This window comes from Colletotrichum tamarilloi (assembly GCF_030869305.1).
Source record: "Colletotrichum tamarilloi strain Tom-12 chromosome Unknown Scaffold_27.1, whole genome shotgun sequence".
NCBI lineage: Eukaryota > Fungi > Ascomycota > Sordariomycetes > Glomerellales > Glomerellaceae > Colletotrichum > Colletotrichum tamarilloi.
This window is the reverse complement of record NW_026849410.1, coordinates 438,376-456,046: the sequence shown is the minus strand read 5'-3', so window position 1 is coordinate 456,046 and position 17,671 is coordinate 438,376. Positions and strand designations below refer to the sequence as shown.

Genomic DNA, 17,671 nt, shown 5'->3' with positions numbered 1-17,671 from the left:
CGATCCCAATACGAAGTTCGCGAACATTAGGGATATCCATCGGGCTCAAATCGAAGCGGGTGAAAAGGAGGTTATCACGGCTGAATCCAGCGACTCTGAATGCCCTAGTGAGGCTGGCAGCTGTATTGTAGTGGGTGTGGTTGAGGATCAATAGTTAATAGTAATGAGGAGGTTGGGTTGTGATCCCATCGTTTTTGTGGTGCCAGAAACAGGGGGGTGCCAGGAAGTGGGTATGTTGACTTATGAAACGCCAATTATTTACCAAGAAAAGCTTCACTCGTCCTTCTTTGTACCGAGCCTTACTCTTTCCCTGCAGGGATCGAGCAAGCTTCCCCGCAAAAGCTCGTTCCCACGTAAAGGCTTGTTGGCAATGTAGAGTTGCGCGGTAAGGCAGGGGAGCAGGGGTCAGAATTTTTATTCTCACTCGCAACAGGCAAGTTTGGATGATGACACCTCGTCTAAGGAGGTGCAAGTCTTTTCGCACATGTTAGCGTAGCTGCCCATATTAAGAATTGCAAAGGGCGACTAGCTATAGCGGGAGCATTGACATGGCCGGATTGCTTGGCGTGCGGTACCACTTCCTTTTCCCCGAGTTTCGGTCAAAGATCAGTATCGGATACTGACAGGACCCTAATCCTGGGTTGGAAAAGCAATCATTGATCTTAGATGGATGTGCACATCATAGAAGACGATGCGATACCGACGAGATTCGGACACATGCTTGTTTATCTGACGGGGCCTCGATGCATCGGATCAGCCGTGACTCTAGTGAATCCTACCCCTGATTAAGCTTCGATTTTCCTCACGCCAACCTATCGCTCGATACAGGATCACCATGTACTTCCGACGTCTCCTCCACATCATCTGGCTCTTCACAGTTGTGACAGCGAAGTGGATCGTTCCGGGCGCCCGATGGCATGACACCGATGGAAACATCTTTAACGCCCACACTGGTAGGCTTGCCATTGATTAAGAGACTGGTAAGTTTTACTGGTTTGGGGAGTAGAAGGTTGAGGGGTAAGTTGAGGGCGGTGGAGTTTCCGTATATAGTTCTGACGATTTGGCAACGTGGACTTCGCCTAGCAATGACAAGCTGGTCATCGGGGCTGTCATGACTCCCAAAGCTATAATGACATGACTTTGCGAACATTCTCGAGAAAGATGTCTCGGCAAGACCCGAACCTTTTCTGGCTACACTGATTTCGATTCTTAGATATGGGGCCTATCACGGTTTGAAAACTAGTAATTCCTGATATGCGCGCACCGGGTATCTGTTCCTCTATTCTATTCTCTTGTTTGAGATATTGCTACCTGGCCCTGACTTCGTCGTAGTTGTTATAAGGAGAATACGGGGCATGGGGTGGAATTATAGCCTCGAAACGATAGACATCGCTGCTAGTATTATCCTGCTCGAGAACTTAGCGCCACAAAGACATGTAGCTTATCTTTGAACAGACATATGGTCGTAAAAGCAGTAATAGCCCCTTGCTGAATACAAAAAACGTCTACATGAGATGCATTTTCATAAAAAGGCACTACCGTCGAAGTTTGGTACCACACAGCAGTAGCTCTTATACTCCGCCTCTAATTGACTTTCTGGAATTAGAGTAGAGCACACTTATAATGGAGTGTTTAAAAAAGACTAGACTCCTCTCTATGTAAGCTTGCGGTGGCGGATCAAGGATGAATCTTTATCGACATAACGCGACCTTTCCCATGCGATTTCGGCTATCTCTTTGCTACCATCTACTGAGAGGACTGCTCACACATCCAGTTCCCGGTTCACATGATCGACGTCACTTTAATAGTGGCTGAATCTCAATAAAAGTTTCGTGGTCGAGCCAGGGAACTTTCGAGCATACTTGATATAGAAAGGTCAAACGACAACAAACTCTTGAGCGGATACTAAACCCGACCGGGCTCATTGATGATAGGAATTGGTCAATGACAGAAGAATTGATACGTTGTTTCGAAGCGTGGAGACAGGTGTTTCCTAACTCCATCCGTCACAATACTAGACTGACAACGACGTAGTCTCACTAGGAAGTTCCTTGCATTCAACAGCAAAGCTCTCAAGGCTCATGAGCGATTGCATTGCTGAGCTTAGGCGTACTGAGAAAAGTGCTGGCCTTATGCTGAAAGCACAGTGTCATGACCCCGGCCACACACTAGTCTTTCCCGTCTTCTAGCCCTAGTTGCTGCAATAAGTTCAGAAAGTGCTGGGGGTAGACAAGCGCCTCGCCGCGTTGGAGTTCAGCCGCATCCATTACCAGCGTGTAACGTTCCAAAGACGCTACGGCCGATGTCTAATGAGGCTTTAATGTGGCAACGCTGCGTTGAACTCTCCCGCGTTGTCCATGTATAGTTTGCGTGCTCTACGGCAGACTATAAGAGGCACTCTGCTAAAATACTTTTTTTATATATTAAAATAAAAATCGTATTTTATAGTTACCCTACTACTTAGGATAAGGTCTAAATTAGTATAATAACTTATAAATAATAATTATAAAGATTTATAACTTAAAAAATACTTTAATTTTATAATATACTAAACCGTATAATAGTATATAAAATCGTATAGTATTATACCTTAATATAAAAACTTTTCTTCTCTTTATAACTTTATTATAAAAATAATAATTATTTTTTACCCTTTTATAAATAAAAATATTTTTTATTCAAGTTATTAAACTAATAGCTCGCTTATAAATATTATAATATAAATCTATAATAACTTCTAGTTTTTATATAAAACGTTATTAAACTAATCGATTTTATAATACCTCTTTATAAAGCTATTTTAAAATAACTAATCAATAATAATACTTATATAAGCTTTGCCTTTTTTATATAATAAAAACGTATAAATATATAAACCTTAATATTAATAAAATCTTTTTTTATAAGTTTAAAAAAGCGGGAATAAAGTATTTAGTAAATAAAAAAAGACCTAAAATAATTATTAATAATTAATATCTCTATTATATTATATAACACATCTTTTTTTAAAAACGAACTTAATAGTTTCTAAGTAACGATTTATATTAATATCTAAGTTATTAAGAAGTTTATTAAAAAAGTTTAGTTTAATCGCTTTTTAATATTTATTTTATATTAAAATATAATACGATTTATTATTTTATATTTTATAATAAACTAGTAAATTCTTATAATAAAATAAATAGTATTTTTAATTAATATAAAAAATTCTTATAATATCTTAGAATATTATAAAATCGTATATAAAGCTATAAGTTTAAAAAGATTCTTTTTTAAAACTACGATCTTATATAAAAAAAATAATTATTAACTTTTTATTATTTTTTAAACTAAAATTAAGTTACTAATAGTTAAACCTTAGCTTATAAAAAAGAGAAAAGGTTATATAAAGCTAATTATAATTAAAACTTTAAGCAAAATAACGTATAAAAATATTCTAAAAACACGGCTTTTAATAAGTATTAGTATTAAACTAATAATAAAAATTAAAGAGGAATTATTAATTAAGTAAAAAAAGAAAATTATTAAAAAAGAAGTAAAAGCCGAGATAAAGGTTAAAAGAAATAAAAATAATAAGAAAAACGAGATTATAGTAATTTAATAAAAAAATAAAGTTTATAATAATAAATAACTTAGTATATTATAAAAATAGAAGCGAGTATTCTCGTTAGTAAATAGTTTAAAATAAACTATAATTATATTTATAATTCCTCTTTATCCTTAATATTACTTATAATTATAAAGCTATTTAATATTCTAAAATTAATTTTAAAGTCTTTTAATCTCTATTTAACCTATATAATATTACCCTATAATTTACTAAGTAAAATAATTTTTAATTAAAGCTTATTATATATATACTACTTTAAATAAATACGAAAATATTAATACCCTTTAAAATAAGAATAATTAGCCTTACTAAACTTTGTACTTTTAATTAATATAATTAGGGAGCCCTTAATAATTAAAATATAAATCTATAAAATAGCTTAAAGAAAATATATATTTAGATTATTATTATTCTAAATAGTATTTAATAGTTATTAAACTTAGTCTTAGTTAATCGGCTATATAAAGTCTTATACGGTTCGTAACGTAAGTTAATAATATAATTACTATAATTAATTAGAAATACCGTAAGGGCGACCTTTTTAATAACGAATTTAATAAGAGTTCTAAATTTATATAAAATTAATAAAATTAAAATAAATTAGTAATATATATATAAATAGAAATATAATCTAGTTAAAGAGTATATTTATATAAAATAGCCCTTAGAACTTAAGTAGTTAGGAATATTCTTATAAACGTAAGTATACTTATATATACTAAGATATATATTACTTACTTACTAATATACTAATTTATTTTAATAAAGATAATTTTACTAATTCTTAATTTTAACGTTATAAATACTTTTACTAAAAATTTAGTAATTATAAAATATAATTAGACTTTTTATTATTAAATAGTATTATAAAAAGTAGTAATAAATATTAGATATAAAAACGGTTTCTTTTCCTCGGTCTAAACGAACTTATAATAGTATAAATCCCTATTATTAAATAATAGTAAAATACTATATAAATATATTCTAAAATATATAAGTAAAAACCCCTATATAAAACTATATAATAAACCGTAAATAAGTATTAATATTAGTATAAATCTTAAATCTAAATAATAAAAGCTTATTATACGTATTTAAAAACTAAATATAATTTAATCTAAGAGTCGTAAACCCTTTATAATAGTACCTTATCTTATTTAACTAATCCTAAACTTATTATAAAAAGGTTTTATAATATATAAAATAAAGTTTATCTCGGCTAATAATATAAACTTATTAGCGAACTTATATATAAAAATACTTTTTATTATACTCTTTAATATAGTAAATAACCTCTAATATACTAAAAAAGAACTCTTCTAATTATTATTATATAATTACGAGCTATTTTAATATTTATTATTACTAAAGCTAATTCTATTAACAAAGTATTAATAATCCTATAGCCGTAATTATAAATCCTTTAAATTAAAATTAAAAAAGGATATTTTTATTATTTAAGTATTATTAAAAAATAATTCTTAAATACGAATTAATAGATCTTTAGAAAAAACTATACGCTCTTCTTATTATAAGTCCTATTTTGCAAATTAATATTTAAAAATTCGCTTTATAATTCTAATACTAAAAACTATAAAAATATATATAATAATTATATTATAAGTCTAATTACTTTCTAATTTTATAATAATTATCGTTCGATATAGTAAAAAATTAATATGTAGTCGTATTATTCTAAAAAAGTAGTAATATATAAAATAAAAAACTAAATTTTTTTTTTTTAAATAAGGGGTAAATATTTATATATAATTATAGCAATATATAGGGGTATCTTTTTATTTATAAGGTTTTATAAGTATATATATAGAAATATAGACGCTTATAGGGATTTATAATACTAAAAAGGATAAAAAGTATATAACGATAATATATAATAAATAAAAGTTCTATAATTTTATTAAAAATATTAAACTTTAAAAAGAGCTTTTATATAGTTAATTACGGCCTTTTATGGGCTAAACTAAGTATATATACTCTAACTTATAGCTAATAAGTACCCTACGACTCTATAAAGGCCTTATTATTTAAAAATTAAACCTAATTATATTATATCCTAATATATACTTATATAAACTTCTATATTATATTATATAAAAATATTAAATTAATTACTCCTTATTTAAAGTTTATATAAATTAATAACTCTTTCCATAATCCTATATACTATTTTATATACCCTCTTTATTATTTTTAGCCTACTTAGCTACTTATTTAAAAGCTTCTATTATTATATAGAAGTATTTAATAAAGATATTATTTAGAAACTTAAATAAAGCGCTAATACGGACTTTATTACGACTTTTATAATTATAACTATACTTTACGATCTTAATAAGCGTATTATAAGCTAATATAAACCGTTAATAAACTATAAATAAATATAAAGTAGTATATAGTAACGTATAAATAATAATAAGAGGTATAATAAGTATATACTCGTATATACTAAATATATAATTATAACTAGAGTAGCCCCTACTTATAAAAGTAATATAATTAGCGAATATATTTTTATTAACTTTATAATAGGTATATAACTTAGTACTAATTTTAGTATTACTATATACAGTTATCTAAATAGTATTAGTAACTTAAGTATAAATTATAGTAATTTCTCTAAGTATATAACGGCTATTTTTAGTAATTTTAAGGTTAAGCTTAATCTAACGCTAAAATTAAATTATATAAGTTAATATAGTAATATAAAATAGTATAGGGTAGTATATACTAACTTATATAATACTAAGGTTATAAATCTTATAAAAATCTTTAAAAAAAAAAAAAAAATCTATAAATAATATAAAAATCCGTATAATAAGGAACTTATTATATAGAGGTATATGTATTAATAAAGAGGTAAGAGGTTATTTTATAAAATATAAGGTCGTTAGGGTATACTATAGGCTAATATATAGGGGCTATTGGGAGCTATATACCCTTAATATAATCCAGAATGCGGTATTAAGTACTTATTATAAGTATTATATAGTATACGTAATTATTAAAAAAGGGAGTATCCTATACGAAGTTATTAGTATATATATATAAATAGTCGATATTAAAGAAAAAAATAAATAAAAAATATTAAATTATAAATAGGTAAGTACGTATAATTATACTTATAATTGCGCATATATTAGCTTAAAAAAAGTATAATTACTAATTAATAAAAACTATACTAGTAATTACGTAAAAAATTGCCTAATTACTAATTAATAATAATTATATTAGTAATTATAAAAAAGAATTACCTAATTATACCTAATTAATATTTACAATAAGTAAATTACGAATATTATACTTATAATTACGTATATAATTAAATAATAATAAAAAAAGTAAAATAAAAAAAGGTATAAAATATAATAAAGTAAAATATAGTTACTAATAAGTAACTATAGGGGCATAGGTAAATTACTTACTTTACTTAAAGAATAATAAGTTAGTTAAAAAAAAAAGGAAATTAATTAGTAATAAAAAGTAGTATAGAAAATATACCCCTAGCTACTTTATTTTTAATAAGTAGCATAACCGCCCTTATATATCCCCTATTACCTATGGTTATAAATAATTCCTTATAATAATATATAGGATTTATTATAATATTTATTTATATATATAAGAAATTCGCGCTATTAATACTTAAAATATATAGTAGCCGTAGGTCTATTAAAAAGAAAGGTTTTAACGGAGTGCCTCTTGCAGTCTGCTATATGCTCCACTACTGCCGCTAAATCTGGGCGCGGCGCGTTTCAGACGCGTCAGGCCCTTTGCTAGTTGAGGGAATGGTTTCGAGTGTGAACCCTTCCTTAATAACTGATAACTTATGAGGAAGTTGCGGAAATCATGGCAATCCTCTTCACGAGCGTTCTAAGACTTTTATAGCCTACTACTCTCGATTGTGGTGATGTCTGAATATCAATGATGCCTCCAGACACTGGGTGCATCACCTGATCGTGACCATTCAGAACGTTACCACTCCATCCCTCACAGCACAGCCTTTCATATCATCACTTCATGTCTAGAGAAATGGGTTTGAGCCGTATCTAGTGCAGGTCTGCCATGCGAGATGTTGGTTAGTCTGAGCTAAGGGGTTTTATGGGTTTCGCTGAAGTTACTGCGATCTATCTCTTCTTTGGCGAAGGGTACGCGAACAATACGACGCAAATGCCGCCTTGTCGTTCCTGCGAACACGAGTTTATCAATGTGGCCTTATTCGGGAAAGTGCAAGAATAGACTGATGTGACGCATGCAAGGTACACTAACGATAATGCAGCTTTATCTTTGTCCGCTAATAAACCTCGCATTGCATTCCAACCTAAGGTAGTCTCGGATATACCCATCAGCCTAGTTTGCATTAGCCTGGTGCGGTTTTTGGTAAACCCATACAGCTATGTTGTCGGGCTTTAAGGCTTCACAAGCTATCAGCCTTCCGAAAGCGCTGATGGGTAATGGCTGGTGGCCAGCACGTTTTCCCACCGACAGATACCCAAATTGAAACCACTTACTGTCTACCGTCATGGATCTAGAGTACTGAGTGGAATGATACACAATGAAAAGAAAGTTTGGCATGTTTAAAAAGAAACCTATGAAACAGAGTCAGACACGAGCTCAAGTCACACTCTAATAGGAAACAGATGAACTCAAGTCTAAATTAAAGCATCATATCCGGTGCTGTTCGGTAGAGGCTGGCTGTTGGTATAACCAAGGTCCTGTATTATCCGGTCAAGCAAAAGTATCGCTCCAATGATGCCTTTGGCATGAGAAAGGACGTAGACAAGACTGGGAGAGTAGCCGATGGCGAGAACCATATTATACAGCCAAAGCGTCTTAAGTTTACATGTACCAATTGATCTTACTCCAGGTATGCAATCAGTGTTATTCAACTTATAAGCCTTCTTAAAGACCTTGATCTACGCGTTTTGATGCTGAACGTTTTTCAAGAATGTTATCCTGTTGCTAGCAGTTTATGCTTTCATAAGAATCATCAGCTGTCAAGGAGCTCATGTGATAGCACCGAGCTGTACCTGTAGGCCAACAAAAGCTCAAGTAACAAAGCTCGACTGATAGTTGTCTTGAGCAAATGGTTCCTCACCTCTTTCTATCCGCCATCGATTTGTCGCCTCTAACGGCCCCGGTAATCCCTTGAACAACCACCCCCATTTCCTCATAAACCCTTCCGACATCTCCCATCCCGAGATATCCCAAGTCGGCGACCACGCAATCATACCACGTCGTTCCATTTCATCATCAGGAAAGCCCTCATATAGTCCCCCGACGCAGTCTGCCCACAGGTCGTCCTCATCAAAAGTGCCAGCGGCCTGGATCAAACTATCTCGCGCCTGCGGACAAGGAAACATATCGATCCAGTCACTGTGAAGCACTGTCTGTTGAGTGATAGTGGGTAGGAGTGTTGAGGGGAGAAGTCCAGGGTTGTTAGGGTAGGGAACGACGTGGAAGATTTCTTCTGCGCAGTCTAGGGGTGTGGTGAGGATGTCTGAGATTAGGGTGCGGTTGGCGGCCATGGCGCGTACGGCGTTGTATTGGAGGAGTGTGATGAGGTGGTCTGGGCAGAGGGGGAAGATGATGTGGAGTTGGTTCCTCTTGGGTCTCTCTGGGAGAAGGGGATTTCTTGCGTTATATAGATTTTTGACACGGGATGCTGGGACTGTAGAGAAGGATTCCTGTTTGATATCCCAACATTCTACCACGGCTTCTGATTTGATGAGTGATTTGGCTGCGGCATTGACTGCTTCGGGTTTATTTGCTAAGGCTTTACGTTTGCCTACTCTGCTGTTAATTTCGATAACTGAGTACCTGGCGTGAGCCTCGCTTACGGTATGCTCTTGTGTTGAGTCTAGTCTGTGCTTTTCTTCTTGCTGCGGCATTTGTGGTCCCTGTCCAGTCGTCTTGTCCACTTGTCGCCTAAATCCGGTGAGCAAGGCCTATCATGATATGTCCGAGCGGCACGTACCTCGGCCAACTGCGGCATGGAGGAGAGTTGAATGCATGGTGCCGTTGTCATCGTGATTCTATCGGACCACGAAACCGGTGATGAACGATGCAAATTCCCTGAGGATCATGTAGGATGCTCGAAATCACGAGTCTGGCGCTCGGGAACGGGGGAATCGATGTCGACCATGTCAGCAATTGAGGCACAGACAACAGAGGCTAGTTGATGCTTTGATGAGATATCATTGGTCAGTCCACCAGATACCAACTCGAGCCGGTCAAGTGTCATGCAACCTGCTCACCTCCATGGCTGACAACTAGGAAGCCCCATATTTTATGCAGCTGGCTCACTTCCTCGGTCAGCATTTTCCTATTGGTCCATCAACTCACCCTCAACCCGGATATTGCATGATTGGTTATCGATCATGCAGGTTGCTCACAACGCTTGATACCTGCGAGAAGATCCGAGATCCAAGTATCCTGGAAATTGAGCAATCGAATGGATATAAATATGGCAGCACCGACGCAGAGTCTTTGTGTCGTCCAGATCATACAATTCAATCAAACACATTATATCATCTCCTTCTTACCATCATAACTCCATAATCCATACCTCAACTTCACCAAGGGCTCTTTTGCAATATGAGCTTCCATCCCGACTCTCTTCCTGATCTTGATGGCAAGGTCTTCATAGTCACGGGTGGTAACTCCGGCATGCAAGTCTTCCCCTCGACTAGCTTATCTACAAGTCCAAATCACTAATGTTTCCACATCACAGGGGCTATTACACCGCATCCCACCTCGCAGAACACGGCGCTCACGTTTACATGTGTTCCCGATCCCTAGAAAAAGGCACAGAAGCCATTGCGAGCATCAAAAAAACACACCCCTCGGCCAATATCGACCTTTTACAAATGGATCTTATGAACCTCACTAGCGTTATCGCAGCAGCCAAGCACTTCCTTACCCTTGAGACAACCCTACATGGCCTGGTCAACAACGCAGGTATCATGGCGGCACCGTTTAACATAACACAAGACGGGCACGAAGCCGAGTGGCAGACCAACTACCTGTCTCACTGGGTCTTCACAGAGCACTTACTCCCAGTAATGCTCAAGACATCAAGAACGCTCCCCCCCGGCAGTGTACGCATCGTCAACCTCACTTCATCAGGTCACTTAGGCGCACCCAAGACTGGCATCAACTTTGACAACCTGAACCTCAAGGATGAAGGCCCATGGCAACGATACGGTCAGAGTAAAGTCGCCAACATTCTGCACGCCAAAACCCTGCACAAGATTTACGGCCCCGGCTCAGAGAATGATGAGGGCGAAATTTGGACTTCATCCGTGCATCCTGGTCTTGTTGAGACGAACCTCTCGACGTCGGTAGAGCCGTCCGAGAAGGGCGTGTTGAACATCCTATCGGCCTTGCGTGTGTTCAAGATGTTTTGGTCTGCCGACAAGGGCTCGTGGAACAGTCTGTTCTGTGCGGCAAGCCAGGATATGAAGGCGGAGCAAAGTGGTATGTACACTGATATCTATCACCGGTGTGGTGAACCATGGTGGGAGAGTAGTGCGGCGAAGGACGAGAAACTCGCAGAGAGATTGGACAAGTGGACTAGGGATGTGATGAGTACAGAAGGATGGATTGAGTAATTGTGTCGTCTATTCTTCTCATTTGGGTTATGGTTAGTCTTGCATCTGGTTTCTTTCGATCGTAGTTAATTGAGCCTCTAGGCTAGAATTTCGGGTCCATTTATACTCTGCAGTTTATAGCGATTGCTCCATCTGCTTCAACAGAGCAGCGTAAGACTGCACTGTCGAGTAATCGAACCTGAGGAGCAAAAACCCTCGGCAACGATTGAGCCGCACTGTGAGTGGCAAGTGAAGGCTAGCATTATACCGTGGCTCGTTGGGCGGCTTCGGACTAGCGAATCCAGGAATGCCAGGATCTAGGAGGTTTGAATAACAAGTGTGAATAAATTGAGCGTAGGATGGATCATGCTTGGTAATTTTAGGGCGTCCTCGTAATTTTGAACCTTTGCTCGATTACTTGAGTTCTTTTTGCTAGCAACTAAAGCTTGGGTCATTCTAGCTGGCGTCTCAGTCGCTTTGACAAGTCGACTACCGTCATCGTCGAGTTCCATAGGACCCTGGTCTCAGCCATCTTTCGTGGCCCCCGCATACACGGAGACGTTCAGCACCCGATCTGGGTTCTCGTTCGTGAAGAATCAAGGGATTCTAAGCAACAATATATTTTTACATGGTTGATCAATGGGACATGCAGTCACTTTGGGAAAGCCGCCATGTCACCATGTGTGGCTCTCAATAGCAATAGACGAGAAATCCGGAAGTCTCCAAGTTTTATGGCATGATATTTACGACCTTGATGTGTCAGTCGATGAAAGTCAGGATGCGATTCTGATTTTGGCTAATGATTCAACGTAGGAAGACTGGCATTTGGAAACCCATCCGTGTAAAGACATATACCTCCAGATACGCACAGATCACTGGGTCTGCGCATCTTCAGGAAGCTGTGAGTTGACAACCATGAGTACTAGAGAGACGCTGGAGAGCTTTGCTGACCGGTGTAATAAAGACATTTGGTAGTGGCAATGTCATAGCCACTGGTATATACGGCAATGACAGCACCGTTACCATCGAAGTTAAAGGACAAGGTCGAGATCAATGGGTATCTTTCTATCACCAGAGTAAGCTGCCATATCGTCGCAATAAAAGCGTCGCTAATGCATGCAGATATTGACGACATGGGCTTCGGCGATCAGCTATTTGGACAACCTGATCGCATCAATGGGACGTGGCACTTGCGCCGCATTAGCAGTGTTGTAGTCAACGGAGATACCAGTCTTGTGCACATATTGTACCAGAAGGACACACACAAAGGTGTAATTCTGTCCAACCCTCTCCTACTTCCTCTGCAGAAGGGAAAGAACACAATTACGTTTGGTGGGCCTTACAATGGCTTCGACTATAAGCCGCTGATCTCGGTCGGATTGTCGTTTACCCTCCCGAGGAAATTTGGGAGTAACGGTCCTTCCTTGAAGCACTCAATTTCTGGTAGTAGGACTGGTACGCACGACTCGTCCCGAGCCTTCCGGCGGTACTTAACCTTTAGCTTAAGTTTGCTTTAGTCTTAAAGCAATAACAGCTCAGGCTATTGTTCTAGTTAGATACGGGTTGTTATTGTGACAATGGTGGTTGGACTTAGATATGTTGGATTACGAGGCGGAAAAGGGCCCAATTAGACAGTTAGGTAGGGGTGGTAGGTAGGCAGTATGGGCCCGTGCAGACGGACCCTTCCACCTACTTCCACCCACTGAGGGATCGCGGGCTCTGCCCACGATCTTCCTCTCCTACACACTCAATACGCGCAATTAGACCTCCGATATTGACCTCGTCGCGACCGAAAGGTCTGACCTGCCTACGTGTATACTAACAAGATACTTTGTACAGAAGGATATCACCGACTGTATGCATCACAATCAACCGACCCGCCTATGCATCGAGCGGCAAAAGACAACACATTTGTACTCGTTGGCGCGTGTGTAGGGAATCCAGATCATGACATGAGTTAATGAGGTGTGAAATGATTACGGAAAGAGACCGGGGTAAATTTGTTAGTCAATTTATGACTTATCCTAGCTAAGTAATCATTTAACAATACTGTGCTCCGTACATGAACTTAATGTCCATGGGATTACGTATTAAAACGCCGCTCCGGCGAATTTTTCATCCCTGTCAACGTTTCGCTAATAAAAAATTCGCCGCCTCTGGCTCCCGATGATCTCCACTTGAAGCCCTGGCATGTAGATGGAGAAGCGTATGACTGCTATCCAACAACATCGAACACAATGACTACATAGCGGGCAGCGATAATGCGAAATCTAGTTGACCAAAGTTGTTGAAGAGAAGGACAAAAGTTAGGAAGTACGATTTTCGCAAAGATCAAAACAATTGGGCTCATCACTCGCTTTTTGTACATGACCACAGCATGCACATGAGGCAATGCGTCCGCGCTCTCGCCAGAAGACAGTCCTCGTAACAGGGTAAGAGCGAAGCATGATCCCGATAGCCCTCACAGATCAACCAACAAAATCACTAGCTGTTCCCCGGGCGGTATAGGTCATGCATTGTGTCAAGCGTTCCGGAAACAAGGTATTGTCCGCAGGAAAACTAAACAATCTGATGAATGAAGAGCCGTTGACGTGTATCAGGACTCTATGTCATCGCTACAGCTCGCAGAGAAGATGTGATCGCTGAACTAATTGCCGAAGGCTTTGACGCGCTGCAGTTGGACGTGGCGAGCGAGGAGAGCATAGCTGTCTGCCATACAGAAGTCCAAGATAGAACGGGAGGCAGGCTGGATATCCTGGTCAACAACGCGTAAGTACACGTAAAGCAGCACCCTTAACACTTCATTCCTTCATACAATCGCACCCTTTGTTAATGCCGCCGCTCGCGCAGTGGACGAATTCACATCTCCCCCGCCACCGATCTATCTATCCCAGACGTCCGCGCCAACTTCGACACGAACGTCTTCGGCATCATGGCAATGGTCAAAGCCTTCGCGGACGATCTCATCGCGGCCCAAGGCCTAATAATCAACATCTCCTCCTGCGCCGCCGTGACGCCGTACATGTTCGCATCGGTCTACTGCGCCAGCAAGGGCGCCATCGCAAGCTACAGCCGCACTCTGAGGCAGGAGCTGCGACCGTTTGGGGTCCGCGTCATGGTCGTCGTGGCGGGCACCGTCAAGTCCAGGATCGCTGAGAAGCCGCAGCCCAGTCTCTCGCCGGGCTCGCTGTACGCGAAGATGAGCGATTTGTATGAGCGATACGTACACCTGAGCCAGGAGGAGGGGGCAACGGATACGGAGGCTTTTGCGGAGGAGCTGGTTGGGAATGCGCTGAAGCCTGAGGGCTGGCTTTTCGGGCGGTCGGATTGGTTGTGGTGTGGTGGTATGTCGAGGAAGATATGGTGGGCATGACGACTGTTTGGGGAATGGGTCATTGATTGGCAGACTTGGAAGATGTTTGGGCTGGAGAAACTACAGAGATTAGTCGAGGATGAGAGAACCGCGAACGATGCAAAGCGCGACTAACTGTCATCATGTTTCTAGATCATGGCCTGGGATAAGTGGTTGTTCGTTATGTTGTCGGCTTACTAAGGTATACTAAGGATCATAGTAAAATGTAGCTAATGAGAGGTTGGATGCTGAAGAAAATACGCAACTTACATCGCTAGTTTGAACGGGCAACTGTTCGGATGACATTTTCGCTGAACAAATCTGATAGTACCAGGAAGAGTCGTTGTTTAACATTTCTAAGGGGAGATTTGCCCTATTAAAGGGCTTCTAAAGTATTTAGTACATCAGGTGTATCGCATGTCTAATAATTATTGTAACCTCCAGCCATTTTTTATCCGCCCAGCATCGACAAAGAATCATTCGCGAACTGTACCGCCAGGTAGCTGTGTCGCAACCAGGATATCGGAGCCAAATTTGCTTCCCCAGAACAGAGAACGTGCTGCAGAGAGACCCAGAAACAGAGAAACGGACTTCAATGTCCCGTAGCTTCTGATGGTTTCTCTTCCCTGGTCGGGTTTGCCGCTTCCACATTATCCTGGTTGCCCAACTTGATAGCCGAGCCTTCTATTCTAATCCACTCGATCCCGAAGGCTAGGAAAAAAGCCACACCAGCTGAGGCAACAGCGACGAACTTTTCAGCGACATGTTAGCGAACCTGGAAACGCGAAGTCGGGTGTTAGAGATAGGGGCCTCACGTGTGTCTGAGCAATGGCAGAGTTGTACGACTCCATGATGGGGTCAAAAAGCGAGGGAAAGTATTTGTCCACAATGGCTCGTACGTTTACGATACCGCTCCGGTAAAGTAGTTGTATCTGGTCGTGACTCAGCGCAGCTCGCGAGGCGAGCTGGCTCTCCAGACGCGCGTGGAAAATGGCACCGGCAATGACCTGCGTGACGGTAGCCCCAAGGAACTGGGCAAAGATGTTGAGAGAGACGCCGATGGGCAGGAGGTCGGCGCGGTCCTTGAGCGCTAGTTGGACCATTAGAGATGGCATCTGCATGGAGAAGCCGACGCCCAGGCCCTGAATGACCTGGAATCCGATCCATTGGCTCGATGGGGTATTGGAGACGGTGACCTGGGTGTATAGAGCAGCTGCGGTGCACATCAAGACGGGCCCGACAAAGAACCAAGGGTTGTAAAAACGGATTTTGAGGGCTGTGGTGACGCGTCAGAGGCCATCACGTGAGCGAGGGGATTGGGAATGTACGAACCAATTCCACCTGCGCAAATCGTTCCTACGATTTGTGATATGACGGACGGCAGCACCCTTATGCCGCTCTCAAAGGGACTAGCGCCCTGGACTGCCTGGAACCACTCCGGGAGGTAGTAAGACGAGACGGATAGAGCACCAAGATGGCAGAAGGAGAAAATGACACTGAGCAGGACGGTGCGTCTTGTGACCAGCACACCAGGGATCATGGCCGAGTCTCCCAAGCGCGATTCCCAGATGCCGAAGAGACACAGCATGACGATTGATCCAACCAAAAGGCCAATAATCGTTGCCGACTTCCAAGGATACGAATTCCCGCCCCACTGCAGGGCGAGGATCAACATGAATATACCGGGGACAAAAATGAACGACCCAACGAGATCCAGACTCAAAATTTTCTTCATGGTGGTCGTTGGCTTGCCTTCTCGTTGCGGCAACTTGAAGAAGAAGAACATGGCGAGCAGGGTGACGGCGCCACCGGGTAGATTGATCCAGAAACACCAGCGCCAAGTGACCTTCTCGGTGAAGGCGCCGCCGATGATGGGGGCGAGAATCAGACCCAGGGCAAAGCAGCTGCTACATAGGCCGATGTATAACGGCCTACGCTGGGGTGATGATATGGTCAACACGACGGTGAGCCCTCCGCTGGTGACCGCAGCTGCGCCGATGCCCGAGACGGCACGGCCGACGATGAAGACTTCGCTTGTAGATGCCCAGCCGCAAATGGCACTACCGACGAGGAAGACGAAGAAAAAGCCTTGATAGACCCAGCGGAGCGAGAACACACTGGCCATTTTGCCCGCCAAGGGGGTGAGCGAGCAGACCGCCAAGGTGTAGGCTGCTGGATACCATGATATGTGTGATGTGTTCTGAAATTCGGATGTGATGGAGGGAATGGCCTGGCAAGAGCAAAGTCAGATATTTGGCCGACTGGGAAGGAGGAGAGACAGAAAAAGCGAGAGCGATTGTGTGTATTGCCGGGGCGACGAACCGTTCCGATGACATAGACATCGAGAGCCATGACAAAGGCGCCGAAGCAGACGCCAATAAGAACCATGTATAGCTTGAAGCCGTGCAGCTCCGAGGAGGCGACGCCGAACTGCTTGATGTTGTCTGCGTTGTTCGTCGCGGACGCTGGCGCCGATTCTACCACGGCTTCGCTCGCCTCACCGTTTCTGTTTCGGCCATCTAATGGCGATGATACTGATGCTATTGCAGTCATCTTTGTCTTCAGCCTTCAGCTATATTTGTGTATGGAGCGCTCAGATAATAACGGGATATGACAAAAAGAAAAGAGCAGAGAGCGAGAAGAAAAAGAGAGGAGCGACAATATCTGCAACGATTCTAACGTCAAGAAACTTTTTTTTGATTGAGACACAAGGAATATTGAATGAGGTTGGAAGGGAGAACCGATCGAAATTCGCCGGTTCAGCAGCATATTTGCCAACACTTGTCTGCCTGGCCTTTCAGGATCCAAGCGGCACAGCACTCCGGCGTTCAGCCCTTCATGAAGTGCCCTTAGCAATTGGCTGTTTGCCCAGTTTTCGTCCTCTGCTGATTCTTCCATTGGTGCGGCAAATTACAAGAGGTACTCTGTGTTACGACCCAACATGAATAGCCAAGACCAAGGCCTGACCCGCAGGACCACTGCCTGCGGATATGGCGTATTCTATTCCGATAAAAACAAAGGAGAGAAAGAAATGACTCTTAAGATTTAAGAAAATTCTAAATCAATCATGCGAAGATAAGTAAGATTATGAACGGTCGT

At 40.3% G+C, this 17,671-nt stretch overlaps 6 protein-coding genes across 6 annotated transcripts; 4 read left to right on the top strand and 2 right to left on the bottom strand.

Moving 5' to 3' along the window:
• Positions 1 to 8,676: 8,676 nt before the first annotated feature.
• CTAM01_08151 (uncharacterized protein) lies at positions 8,677 to 9,656 on the bottom strand (the record flags this gene model as incomplete). Its single annotated transcript, XM_060524172.1, has 3 exons — positions 8,677 to 9,416; positions 9,469 to 9,556; positions 9,606 to 9,656. 3 exons carry the CDS (start codon positions 9,654 to 9,656, stop codon positions 8,677 to 8,679), a joined length of 879 nt encoding a protein of 292 aa, XP_060381338.1.
• Positions 9,657 to 10,225: 569 nt separating this feature from the next.
• On the top strand, positions 10,226 to 10,429 carry CTAM01_08150 (uncharacterized protein; the record flags this gene model as incomplete). Its single annotated transcript, XM_060524171.1, has 2 exons — positions 10,226 to 10,286; positions 10,362 to 10,429. The coding sequence occupies 2 exons, from the start codon at positions 10,226 to 10,228 to the stop codon at positions 10,427 to 10,429; spliced, it is 129 nt and encodes a 42-aa protein (XP_060381337.1).
• A 68-nt stretch (positions 10,430 to 10,497) lies between these two features.
• Positions 10,498 to 11,241, top strand: CTAM01_08149 (uncharacterized protein; the record flags this gene model as incomplete). The annotated part of the gene is made up of 1 exon (XM_060524170.1): positions 10,498 to 11,241. The coding sequence occupies one exon, from the start codon at positions 10,498 to 10,500 to the stop codon at positions 11,239 to 11,241; it is 744 nt and encodes a 247-aa protein (XP_060381336.1).
• Positions 11,242 to 12,019: 778 nt separating this feature from the next.
• CTAM01_08148 (glycoside hydrolase family 43) lies at positions 12,020 to 12,737 on the top strand (the record flags this gene model as incomplete). Its single annotated transcript, XM_060524169.1, has 3 exons — positions 12,020 to 12,121; positions 12,185 to 12,296; positions 12,343 to 12,737. 3 exons carry the CDS (start codon positions 12,020 to 12,022, stop codon positions 12,735 to 12,737), a joined length of 609 nt encoding a protein of 202 aa, XP_060381335.1.
• An 874-nt stretch (positions 12,738 to 13,611) lies between these two features.
• On the top strand, positions 13,612 to 14,742 carry CTAM01_08147 (short chain dehydrogenase/reductase; the record flags this gene model as incomplete). The annotated part of the gene is made up of 4 exons (XM_060524168.1): positions 13,612 to 13,652; positions 13,849 to 13,989; positions 14,071 to 14,564; positions 14,726 to 14,742. The coding sequence occupies 4 exons, from the start codon at positions 13,612 to 13,614 to the stop codon at positions 14,740 to 14,742; spliced, it is 693 nt and encodes a 230-aa protein (XP_060381334.1).
• A 422-nt stretch (positions 14,743 to 15,164) lies between these two features.
• Positions 15,165 to 17,125, bottom strand: CTAM01_08146 (uncharacterized protein; the record flags this gene model as incomplete). Its single annotated transcript, XM_060524167.1, has 4 exons — positions 15,165 to 15,323; positions 15,388 to 15,848; positions 15,905 to 16,802; positions 16,895 to 17,125. The coding sequence occupies 4 exons, from the start codon at positions 17,123 to 17,125 to the stop codon at positions 15,165 to 15,167; spliced, it is 1,749 nt and encodes a 582-aa protein (XP_060381333.1).
• Positions 17,126 to 17,671: the final 546 nt, after the last annotated feature.